The sequence below is a fragment of the Protobothrops mucrosquamatus genome, unplaced genomic scaffold, assembly GCF_001527695.2.
Source record: "Protobothrops mucrosquamatus isolate PMUCROS unplaced genomic scaffold, P.Mucros_1.0 scaffold_217, whole genome shotgun sequence".
Classification (NCBI taxonomy): domain Eukaryota; kingdom Metazoa; phylum Chordata; class Lepidosauria; order Squamata; family Viperidae; genus Protobothrops; species Protobothrops mucrosquamatus.
In genome coordinates, this window is record NW_015386293.1 from 634384 (window position 1) to 646803 (window position 12420).

Consider the following 12420-nt stretch of genomic DNA (forward strand, 5'->3'; position numbering starts at 1 on the left):
TATACTGTACTAATTCAGAGAAATTCATCCAAAAATCCATGTCACCCAAAATGTAGAGTTGACAAAGCCCAGAAAGACCGGCCAGATAAACTGATTTTGGTTAACTAGTAACATCTAATAGCAGCCTAACTATTTAATAAAAAAATCAAAATTGCATTTTCAAGCACCAAATACCCTGCTCTTGCCTTAAAAGTATTTTGCATTATCTACTGCCATTTTTTTAAATAATCAAAGCTTGACATCATACACCAATTATATAATGTGAGATAAGCCACTGTAAAAAAGAATAAAGTCAACGTACCTTCCAATGTACTGGATTTACTTTACATGGAGTGTGAGCACATTGGAATTTGATACATATTACAGATTTTAAAAAATATAAAAATGCAACAACAGCAAAACAAAGTTAAAAACACTTCCTATGTGACCCAGCATAAGAATGTATTCTCTATCAGTGTGTCAAGGAAACAGAAAATCTTCACTATCAGTGGGGGAAATTATATTAAATTGATCAATTACATAAAAATCTCTGAAATTTAAGTATCATAGAAGCATATTTTCACATTTCATCCATCTGCTTCCTTAAAATCACTGCTAAAATAATACCCTGAAATCGTCTTTTCCCCTCAAACCAGATTGCTCATGAAATACACTACGGGTAGTTTTCAATTTATGACCAAAATTGATACCAGAATTTTGGTTATTGAGTGAAGCAATTGTTATGTGAGAGGCCCACGTAGCTTAACTCAATGACTCTAATTTTGTCTCTCATAGTTGCAAGTGTTAAGCAACCAAGCAAGTTATTAACTGCAGTGCGGGATGCCAAGGTTTGGGGAGGCCCGGTGCCAACCAGTGCATGGAAGCCTGCTGTCTTATCCCCATGCCAACATGCCTAGATTCATCCCCAGCCTAGGAAAGCTAGAAAATGGTCATTCTTGTGATGGGTTGAAAGATCCCTTGTCCAAATTGCACAATTTTCAGAGGGAGCCTTCTGTCTTGCCTTGTTTGGGCACACCTGTCAGCAGCTGCAGAACAGGTAAGTGGAGTCAGGCATGATAAAATGAAGAGAAGTCAGCAGGGAACAGTGAGGCCTTCAAGGCTGAGACAGCTTTGAGTGCTCAGGTGAGCCCAGTGGGATTTGAGATGGGAAGTGACAGCACCCCTGTGGCTGATCGTAAGGGTGGGTGAATTGCCAATCACCCAAATTTTGATCATGTGGGGAATGCTGCAACAGCTGTACCTTCAACCAGGGATTGTAACTGTATTTGTTCAACACTATTGTAATTTCAAATGGACATTGAATGAACGGTTATTAGTCAATGATTGCTTATAGTTAGGATTTTGGAAGATCATGTTAAAATATACAATTATGAACCATGCATACAATAATTCCTCATAGCATGAGATTAGTGCATCCATCGCTGCCTGAGCACTAAGTAAAATTAAACTGAACTTTTTATCATATGCAGATATTTACCATAGAAAATGTAGAATATTTATCTGTATAATTAAATTTGTTATTATAAGTAAAGAAAATACAAGTCAAGAAAAAAAAACAGCCTTATGTTCCTGGACAAGCAAGACAGAAGTATGGCTACCTTAAACAGCTATTTGAATGCTTTAAGTATCTCATGAAACTAACCTCTGTTTTTTTGTGTGACTGATCTTACTTCCATCAAATTCCATAGCTTTTCAATATTTCTCAAGGGTTTTATGCATTCCATGCTGGCTTTGACTAAATCAACATTTAATTACCTATGCCTGAATTTAGATCTCAAATTCTGTCTTCCCCAAGTGTTAACTAAACGTTGACTGTCTTTGTCTCCTTCAGCTTCAGATATGCAAGTTCTAACAAGTCATAAGGCACTGTAAGCTAATGAACAAAATGATTACTGAAGCAATCTTCAACCTGGCATCCATCAATTCTCTTTGGCCTCTCAAGACAGTTGTCTTCTTAGTACCAATGGAGACTCTTAACTGTTAGGATTGCTCTCTATACAGTACATATACTAGCATGGATAGTTGCTTATAATTGCTGATAAAATTGCATCTATGTGTCATGCATGCCAAACCTCTGTTGATCAAAATAGATTTGCATAATATATATTGTATAGGAAAGGCACATCTGATACCTCAAGTAAATAAAATTGTTGCTGCTATTCTGCTGCTGCTGCTGTTATAATTACGTTCCATCTTTTTATGCAGAGGGCAGCTGAGGCAGCTAAGTAATTCAAAAGGAAAGGATAGTGCTACACTGCTACCTGTAACCAGAGACATAAACTATACACTTACTCAGTGTTTTTCAATCATCACAGGTGATTTCTATTTGTAATTATACGACTGTCTCTTCTTTCTACTGGAATATTTAATTTTTTTCCTTACAATTTCCTTCTTTAGAAAGTTCTATAGAGCCACCTATGATAAAAGATATCATTCTTGATTTAAAATTGAATCTTCCAATTGAGTTCTATGATTCTTGAACAAAAGGCTCACTACTCAAAATTAACCAGAGCACTGGACAGATTATAAAAAAATGCAGTTATATTTAATGCTACCTGCAAGAAGTATAAAATTAAATCTGTCTTAAATTGGACTCACAGACTGCTAAATACATTGAAAACACCCATATTACTTTGTTTTTGGCAATACTACTGAATACATTTGTCGCTGCTTTCTTTTAGGATGTTGTTTTAACTTTCAAAAGTAGCCTACAGCCCTATTTTTCCTGGTGGCACCCATTCAAGTATCACCCAGACCTGATCCTGCTTAGCATTTTTAATTCTTTTAAGGCCAGGTAGAAGCAACCACCTAACTGAGAGAGAGAGAGAGAGATCTACTGTACAGGCCTGCCAATTTGTAAATTAAGAAGCAAAATACAGTCTGTGAGCCTTATACAGTGGTTGACATCTGGCAATGCCAGATGTGTCCATGTTTCAAGATATAAAGATTTTTGTGGAGATCTATCTTAGCTTGGAACATGAACAAGATTGGGTTTAGTATTTCATTGAGAACCCTTCAGGGAATACAGAGCATAGAGTAGATGGGAACTCAAATAAAGAAGGTGAGGGCAATCTACTTTGTATTGTTGCAAAAAAAAATGTTTCCATGCAGGCATGGGAATCAGTTTGATTTGAAGGGCACTTTAATAGCTACAACTTGATAGGTTGATAGGCTTGATAGGCATAAATTAGACAGGCCTGCAATAATACCACAAATCATTTCTTTCACTTGGTAATCTTAATTGTCACTTAAAAAATTGAAAGGAGATGGGAGACATTTCAACTGTTAGTCGATCAATGAGAACTAGTGTTTAAAGAACATTGTAAAACACAATAGGGCTATCAAAGAGATCCACTTCCCTGCAAAAAAGACAATAGGCTGCATAAGAAATATTCTGAAGTTTCAATCACTTTCTAAGTATTACTTTGCAAGGTAAATTTCCTCATGTCTGCTTTTGAATATTAACAGATGTGATGCCAGTGACACAGGCTACTAAAAAGGATCTGATTACTTACAATGTTTAGTTATATGCTGCATATGTGTGTTTCTAGACAAGTTTTCCCCAATGCACCCTCAGATATGTTAAGGGTTATGGGAAATTGTCCAACACATCTGAAAGGCACTAAGTTGAAAAAAGCTGTTCTAGAGCAAGGGTTCCTAACCTGTGGGCCATGAGGGGTTTGCAATTGGGCTGTGGAAATGGCAGGCAAGTGCACGTGTGAGCATGTGCATCCTCACTTGTGCAATGGGTGAGCACAGGCACTTCATTTAAGTGAGTGGCAGACGTACGTGCATGCCATTCGTGCACATGGAGCTGCGCACACAATCTTGCCGGCCACTCACGTGGAGCCATCCTCTCTTCCCTCCCCCTGCCGGTTCCCAAAGCCCTAAACATTGGGGAACTCTGTCCTACAGTATTAGAACAGCATATAGAAACAAAAATGTTTTATTAAGCCCATATGCAGAAAACAAAGCTGCTGAAAAGTTGACTACTAAAATCTAATGATATTTTGGCAATAAAAAGTCAGTTGTAATGTAATGCTTTGCTTCTATAGAATTACACATGGATTCTCAATGGAATTACATGCATATTACCAAACACTTTACCAAAATGGGACAGCACCCATGCCACCCTTGATTGCTTCCAGGTTTATTATCTGAAAACTCTCTGTAATAATATGTTATATGCAAAAATTGTTTTAAATGATATAGTGTGTGATATAAACATTAATGAATGAATTGGACTTTGCTCTGTGAGCTAATTTACCAAATTCACCAGATATAAAATCATACAGAACGAACAGCTTTAGGAAACCCAAACAAAAATTCTAAAAAGAAAAAAAATAGCTTTGGAGGATGTATAATAATAAAACTGAACCCATTGTTTTTTTCACATTAAATAACTTTCTCTGGTGTGTACAAAAGCCAGTTCAATAAGCAATATTAATCAAATTCAATAGAATTATATTGTGTCCATTGTGAAAGACAGAGCTTAATTTTAATGGCATGATTTTATTTGAGTGTTTCCTGGCACTGTAGGAGCTTCTGCTGTTTCTAGGCAGTATTTCATTTTATTCTTGTGAGATCCAACTTTTTAGTGGAGTGCAGTGTTATTCAAATTTAAATGTGTCTTCTCTAACCAAAAAGAATCCTTCTTAACATCATTTGCCAAATTAACCTTTCAACAAATTGTCACAACAGTCCAAAAGCTTAAAGCAGCAAAAGCTGCAATAGCATAAAAAACTACTCATAACTGTTGGGAAATAATGGCAAGTTTTTATATGTTCTGTCATCATATGTGACTTATTTGACAGGCTGTCCTTTGGCAAGTACAGTACTACTTTATAGTTGAGATCTTCAGTGCTCCAATAATCTGAATATATTTTTTTCAGAAACATCTCATGCAACATTTTCTTTCTTCTACTTTGAACTGTATGGTGAGCCATTGGCATATTTCTTCTTTCTTTTACTACAAATTTTCCCTTGTTTACTTCTCATCCTCATCTCCTTCACTCATGCTGCTAATGGATGCTGAGGCAGCCTTTGGGGAGGAAGGCGGTGAAGCCTTTCTGAAGAGCCAAGGAGAAGGAGGAGATGGGGAACGTGATGGGGAACGTCCCCGGGTTGGACTGCTTGTGGGACTTTGCCTTGGAGATAAGGCTTGAAGCATGCGCCCACTCCTCTCTTGAAACATCTGCTTCTGGAAACAAAGAAACGTGGACATGTATGGATACAGTAATAGATCTGTCCCCAGCTCGCTCTCCTAATTCTATTTTTGCTCAATAATCTTTTTATCTTTATGTCTGTTTTTATGATGGCCCTTTCGGTGACTGAGATATCTCCCCCCCCCCCAAAAAAAATGGATGTAGCCAAAGTACATGCAAGGTAGGAAGGATTTCAAAGGGCAATGAAGTGGCAGAGAGAAGGAAAGGGCCACAAGTGAGCTTGGAGAATTGTTCCTTACATTATTTGAGTGCCTTACAGTGTTTCTGACAAAGGGAAAAAATAAAACGTAAAACAAAAATTTTCCTTCATCAGAATGTAATCAGGCTTAACAAGGGTTAGCTCTTATATTATTTCTAGCATGTTACTAAATTCTTGGGGAAACCAGGAGGATTTTTAGGCAGGAAAACAGTGATTTTTTAAAATAAAAAATAATGAAAAAACTAAAAAACCAATCAAACACTTATGAACTAGAATTGTGAATAAGCACAATTAAGGTTTGTTTTATGCATCCTTCCTATGGAAGTTAACACACTTAAAAACAAAAAAAAGTATAAACCCAACCAAAATAATGCAACATAGAACACTGCCTATTTTACACATAAGAAACATATTTTATAAAGTTTTTCATGCCAGCACCAATTACTGCTATGCAGATCAATTGAACTTCCAACTCCTTAAGAAAAGAAATAAGACTAAACTGTAATGCATTGATTTCTCCATTTTAATACATTATATATTCCTAGCTCTACCTGCTTGAAAGTGCATGAGAGTTCAAATATATTATTTTATATAGTTATGATAATAGCATATTAATACATGCACATGTATGAATCAAGAGATGAATTAATCTTCTATATTTAATGTCAGCATTGAAAGCAATGTTTGAAAAGAAAAATTAACAATGTTGATAGACTTAATTTGCCTCACAGCAATATCATTTATTTTTCTAGAACAATGCTAGCTCAAGTTGTCCTCTTAAGCTGATTATTCTATGTGGCCCCTACAAAGACTTTCATGCAACTATTAAACTTCAGTAGTGTAGGTATTGCCTCGCTGAATTGCAGAAAAAAACAAAATATCTTTTCACTGAAAATGGTTTACCAATACAGTTATTGTGAAATCAAATCCATTACATGCAACTGTATCTCTTAAAATCAGTATTATTGATTACTACTTTATATAGTAGTGCTTTTTTTTTTTTAGCACACATCATGCTTTTCATTACAAACTGAGGCAAAAATCTTACATTACTACTTAGTAATTTATCTTGCATGAGAATGGCCTCAGATTTAATCCCTGGTATTTTAAGAGAGTTTGTTCTATTTGATTTTGGATGTTGAATGATTTTAAATATAATACAGCTCAGGATATAATTTTGCTGTTTTGTATTTTTGTTATATTAATTGTTTGAGTAGCATGCTTTATTTCTCTATTATCTTTAAGATATTTGAGGCATACAAGATGACGGATCAATAACTTATAAATTATATGTATGTGTGAAAAAAACAAATACCCAAGCTCCATCTGGTCCAAATAGTTCTAAGAAGTTGCCAATAAATTCCCTAGACTTTTCTTCCCATTTCTGAATGAGATCATGGCTTTTTTCTTCAACTTTATTCACAAATTCTTTAGATCTTTCTTCCACATTCTTCACTTTTTCTTTCATCTTGTCTACCTGATTTTGAAAACGATATTTCTTCTCCTAATTAAAAAATAAAAGTAACATGAGACATGAAGAAATTTTGGTCACTATATATTGAAATTCATATGAGTAACATATTAAATGTTTACATAAACATATTTGAGTATTAAAGATAGCAAAAATCACAGTTTAGGAAATAGAAATAAAATGTAGTTTCCATGAAAAAAAGCATTGAATAGATGAAACCAACATAGTATATGGTAATTTTGGATGACAGACAGGGAGCTCATTAACTCACACAGAAAGATGACCATATGGTACCTTATAAAGGTACTTGCTGAAAGGAATATTTTTAGGACATGCAAGATATTTTAATTGTGACACAGCATGCTTTTTTCAGGACATAGCAATGCTTTCCCCAGCCTAAAGGATATATATGCATATTTCTTTTCTTTTTTTCTTGTGGATTTGATCAAACAGATTGCAAAATAGATTTGTTAATTTGGTATTCAATGTAAAAGGAGATATATACATTCAACAGAAAAAGCAAGATACTTAACAGAATATTGGTCTGTGGGATCATTGTTCTAGAACTTCTCAAATTGAGCTTTTGGGCAGGAAGCTTACCTTCTGGAGAAACCATTCACATTCACTAAATCCCTGAGTTCCCAGACCACCACTGTGCTACTGATAAGACAGCATGTATAGCAAAGAAGAATTAGAGGTCGTGAATATACAGATGACCACTTGAAAAAATAAGTTACCTGTTCTAGACATTGTAGAAGGAGAGCTGTATTAGTCTATGGTGGGCAAAAAGACCCAGAAGGTGTCTGATAGCATATTTTCTGACTACCAAATTTTATTAAAAGACGCAAGCCTATGACTGTTAATAAATTGTATTAGTCAGAAAAGGTGCTATCAGACTCCTGATTTTTAAGGTACCTGCTATTATTCTCTGCATTTATTTACTTATTTAGCGTATGGCATAACATACATGGACTTACAATGTATATTAATGTGTCACCTAAAATGAAAATACAGTAAAACATGAATGTTAAAAAGATCTATATTCAGATACCAATGTCTAGGCCAGGGGTAGGCAACGTTGGCTCTTTTATGACTCGTGGACTTGGTCTAGGCCAGTGGTGGCGAACCTATGGCACGGGTGCCAGAGGGGCACTCCGAGCCCTCTCTGTGGGCACGTGTGCCGTCGCCCCAGTCCTAGGCCTTCAGCTGGGTTTTATAAAACCTTTTCGCTTTAGGCCTCGTGTGCAAAAAAAAAAAAAAAAGGTTCAATCAATGAGTCAATTTCAACCTCACAGGAAAAAAAACTCTTGCAAAGTTGGAATTGATTGATTGAACTTTTTAGTCCCACCCAGTCTGCCGTTACCACCGCAGCCACGCCCAGCCAATGGGCCACGCCCAGCCAATGGGCCACACCCACCCGGCACCCGACGATGCATAAGTGGGTTTTGGTTTGCAGTTTGGGCACTCGGTCTCTAAAAGATTCGCCATCACTGGTCTAGGCCATCTGGTCTAGGCCATCTAACCACTGCAGCACAGCATCATTTATTTGAAAGAAATCAGAAACTGGACCGGTATATGCCTCAACTTACAGCCAATCATGATGTGACCTACAGTTTGATGTGAGACCCCATAGTCACACTGAGGGGAGGATGTATACCCCATGTATACAATGAATGTCAGCAGATGCTGTGTGAGGTGCAAATCCTATTCTCCGCAACCTTTGTGCAATATACATTTGGAAGATGTTAGCTTATCTTAAGGACATGTGAGCTGGATAGTATTATATAAACATGGATAAGATAATGTGGATAAAGGTGCCAGACAATGAAATCTAGTTCTTATACTGTTTCAGAAATTCAGAAGAGCTTACTATAAGTAGACTCACATCAAGAAGATAGTACATCTGATTTTACAGTATATGCATAATTATAGCGGAGGGAAAGCACCCAGCCCAGCCCTTGAGCTCCTGGGGCACCAGGACCCTCCAGCCCAACCCATTCCAGCCCCACTTCTCCGAGGGGGCGCCTGGCTGTGCTTACCTCCTCGTCAAGGCTGCTGCTGCTGATGTGCCCACTCTCCTTGGCCAGGTTGCTCATGGTTGGTGCAGGAGGGCAAAGTGCTTGGGTCAGGGGGACGCCCACTCCCTCTCCATGTGAGGACACCCGGCTTTGTAACCAAAGCATCCTTAGTGATAGGATGGGAGACCATCAGGATAGGCAAGGGGATGGCGAAAGGGCAGTAGGACTGCTGGTGGCCACATGCTAAGGCAGGACTTCCCTCAGACCCTCCCTCTCATTCCAATCTCCTTCCTTCCTTCCTTCCTTCCTCCCTCTCATTGTCCCATCCTTCCTTCCTTCCCTCCCTCCCTCCCTCTCATTGTCCCATCCTTCCTTCCTCCCATTGTCTCTTCCTTCGTTTTCTCCCTCCCTCTTCCTTTCCTGTCTTCCCTCCCTCTCATTGTCCCTTCCTCCTCTGTGCACGCCCAGGCAGGTTTGGCTTCTTGCTGGTTCACCTCCCCCAGCCCAGCCTCTCCATGTGGTGAGGAGAGCGCGCCGCTGCCTACCGAAACCGGGCAGGCAGGGGTCTGGGCGGTGTAATGCAGGTAACATGGACTCTCATGCCACTTGTGTCATCCCCTCCCCCGGAGTCCACGGGTGTGTGAAGTGGATGAGGGCCATTTGATGGTCTCCTTCAGGGGATGCTGCCTTTCTTCATTCCTCCTGGAGGGCAACCCTTCCCCAGCTGCGTTTCTTGCCTATTTGTCGCTACCACCTGTGTGCATGCCCAGCACGGATGGCTGCCATGAAGTTGTAGATCAGCTACCGGCCGGCCTGTTTTTTATCCTTTCCTCTCTCGCCCTTCCTCCTCCTTTTCTCTTCGGTGTAGCTCCAGCTGACTTCTCCTCCCAAGACTGCATCTTTTTTTTCTCCCTCTCCCCCCCAAACTGGCTCCTTTTATATCTTTCTTGTTTCCGCCCCCCTCTTCCTTTCTCTTCTGGGTGTGCCTGAAGTGCCAATCCTGGGGCCTTTGTTTCACCCCAGCTGCCTTTCAGCTCCCAAGGACTCTCTCACAGCAAGTCCTGCACTGTGCCGTTTTCGTTCGTTCCCTCCCCTGCTACACTTGGCTAGGCTGGGCATGGCCGCATACCATCTGCCAGGTGCCAATGTTGAAAAGAAATACAGCAAAACAAACCACTGTCTTCCTAACCATGCCACAATCATTACATAATCATTACAGATTTTTTCCAAGTACAATGTAACTGGAATGATTGATGCACTTACATTTATAAAGCTGACATTCAGCTCTTTAGCAGTATATCCTCTTTGCAGGTTGCGACGGGCATAGACATCATAATCACGTACAATTCTAGTGATAATATCTGAAGTTGAGATGCCTTCAGTTCTTTGAGTTGGTACAAACATACCTTTTGAAAGGAGAAAAAGAAAACAGAATTGTGATAAAATCTCCAGCTTTCATATGATTAATTATTTCAAAGTGCTTGATGCCTTTGTCTCCTATCACTTGAGTTAGTGAAAAACACTTTACATGGGACTGTCCTTGAGCATTCAACTTCCCTTTTTTACTGATAGGGACTGAGGCTGAAGTGGTATGATTGACCCCATTACGAAGGGAAAATGTTTTACTTTTAGATGAGTTGATTGTGATATATTTCTGTCCTATATGTGTGATTTTATGGAGTCACATCTATTTTTTCATATTTTTTATCCTTAATCTGAGTTATAGAAGTGGGAATTGTGTATAGCTCAGAGTTGATTCTGACTGAACCATCCTAGAAGCTCTGTAACATAATTATAAATCAATAATTTACTGTTTGATAACAGTGGCTCTGGAGAATTTACAGTATTTCATAGTACAGAATAATCAACTCTATAATGACAAATGTTTAAATAATTGGCTTATTATGCAATTTATTTTCATAATTTATTTCAATAAATTTTCAAAATAATTTCAGGGAAGTGATTTTTGACAGAGAAAGGAATTCTTGCACAATTTAATTTGGGGGAGAGTGCTAGTTAATAAAATATGGATATTCTCTAAGAAAAAGCATTTGGACAAAAGGCCAATGATTCTGAGAAGAATAAATTAATACTTAATATGATTGCAAGAAATCTGCATGTCCTACCTAACTCTGACTCTGGGGTTTAGGGACACCATATTGGTGGAATACAATGGGCTATAAAATAAGGAATGTTAGTATCATACATTCAGTGGCTAATTATTACATAGCAGACCCTCAGAAAATGACAGAAAAGTTGCATACATATTCTAGATATTGTGAGTATAATTTTATCTCTTTAAATTATTTTGTAGCAGAACTGTGTTGAATTAAATTATTTCTCTAAATATGAAAAATATGCATTGTTACATATGTTTGATGCCAAGTTTATGATAGGAAAGTTATCTCAGGAAATCAAAAACCTGTCAAAGATGAAATTGAACAATAAACTAAACACTAAGAAGACCATAAGTAGAAATCCCTACTGAAGTCCCTTCAGCTATCTAAAAATGACACCTGAATTACTTTTTACTTACTATTTTTTTTCCTTCCATTCAATCTTGTCTGATTCTTGAATAATGCCTGGACAAGACCCTGCAATTTTCTTGGCAAGGTTTTTCAGAAGTGATTTGCCATTGCCTACTTCCTAGGGCTGAGAGAGAGAGAGCGGCCCATGATCACCCAGCAGGCTTTGTGCCAAAGACAGGATTACAATTCATGGTCTTCTGGTTTCTAGCTTGATACTTTAACTATGACAGGCTCTCATATACTGAACATATGAGCTTGATCTTACATAATTCTTTATAAAATCTGATATAGAAATATGTCTGTTACTTGATTACATAAATGGTGTGCCATGTATAATTCTTACCATCTTCAATGTAGACAAAATTGCACTTTACTAAAAAGTGCATTCGATGTCCAGTTGGCATTTCCAGAAAAAGAAACTCCTGGGACATGATTTTACCAAGAGTATAATACTTTACTGAAAATTTACATTGGCACAGAAGAAGCGAAACCAGCTCTGATTTTCCTGCTCGAAAGCTTACTTAATTAAAAAATAGATTCCCTTGCCTCCACCCACTGGGTGTTCACATTGTCCAATAGTAATACTTCTCGTTATGGGAAAAGTCCATTTCTCCATCAAGCACCTGCATTAGTGACCTTGGCATTCTTGCAAACTCTCAAAGATGCCTCGGTTGCCTAGATACCATCCCTCCCACCTTTTCATTCCATTCCATCATTTCATTCCATTCCATCATTTCATTCCAGACTATGGGGTCTCACATCAAGCTACGAGCAAGGGAGAAAATGTAGGTGAAAGGGCGAATCAGTCTTGACACTGACTTTGAAATGATGTGAAGATACTGAGCATTTAAAAGATTAAAATCAAAGTAACTTTGATGGTATATATATTTCAAAAGTTCTTATAAATATGTATTGTAACTGTTAAACTAATGATTTAATTAAAGCATTAAATATCATTTACAAGTTAATTTTTATTTTA

The 12420-nt window shown here is 37.8% G+C and overlaps 1 protein-coding gene across 2 annotated transcripts in view; it reads right to left on the reverse strand.

Moving 5' to 3' along the window:
- Positions 1-3892: 3892 nt before the first annotated feature.
- Positions 3893-12420, reverse strand: part of PCYT1B (phosphate cytidylyltransferase 1, choline, beta) — a 40856-nt gene continuing 32328 nt past the window's right edge. For both annotated transcript variants that reach the window (XM_015827877.1, XM_015827885.1), the window contains 3 exons: positions 10177-10319; positions 6740-6928; positions 3893-5200 (listed from right to left, as the gene is read on the reverse strand). In XM_015827877.1, coding sequence (XP_015683363.1) covers positions 4988-5200; positions 6740-6928; positions 10177-10319 — 545 coding nt within the window. In that variant the 3' untranslated portion in view covers positions 3893-4987. The remainder of the gene's footprint in view (positions 5201-6739; positions 6929-10176; positions 10320-12420) is intronic.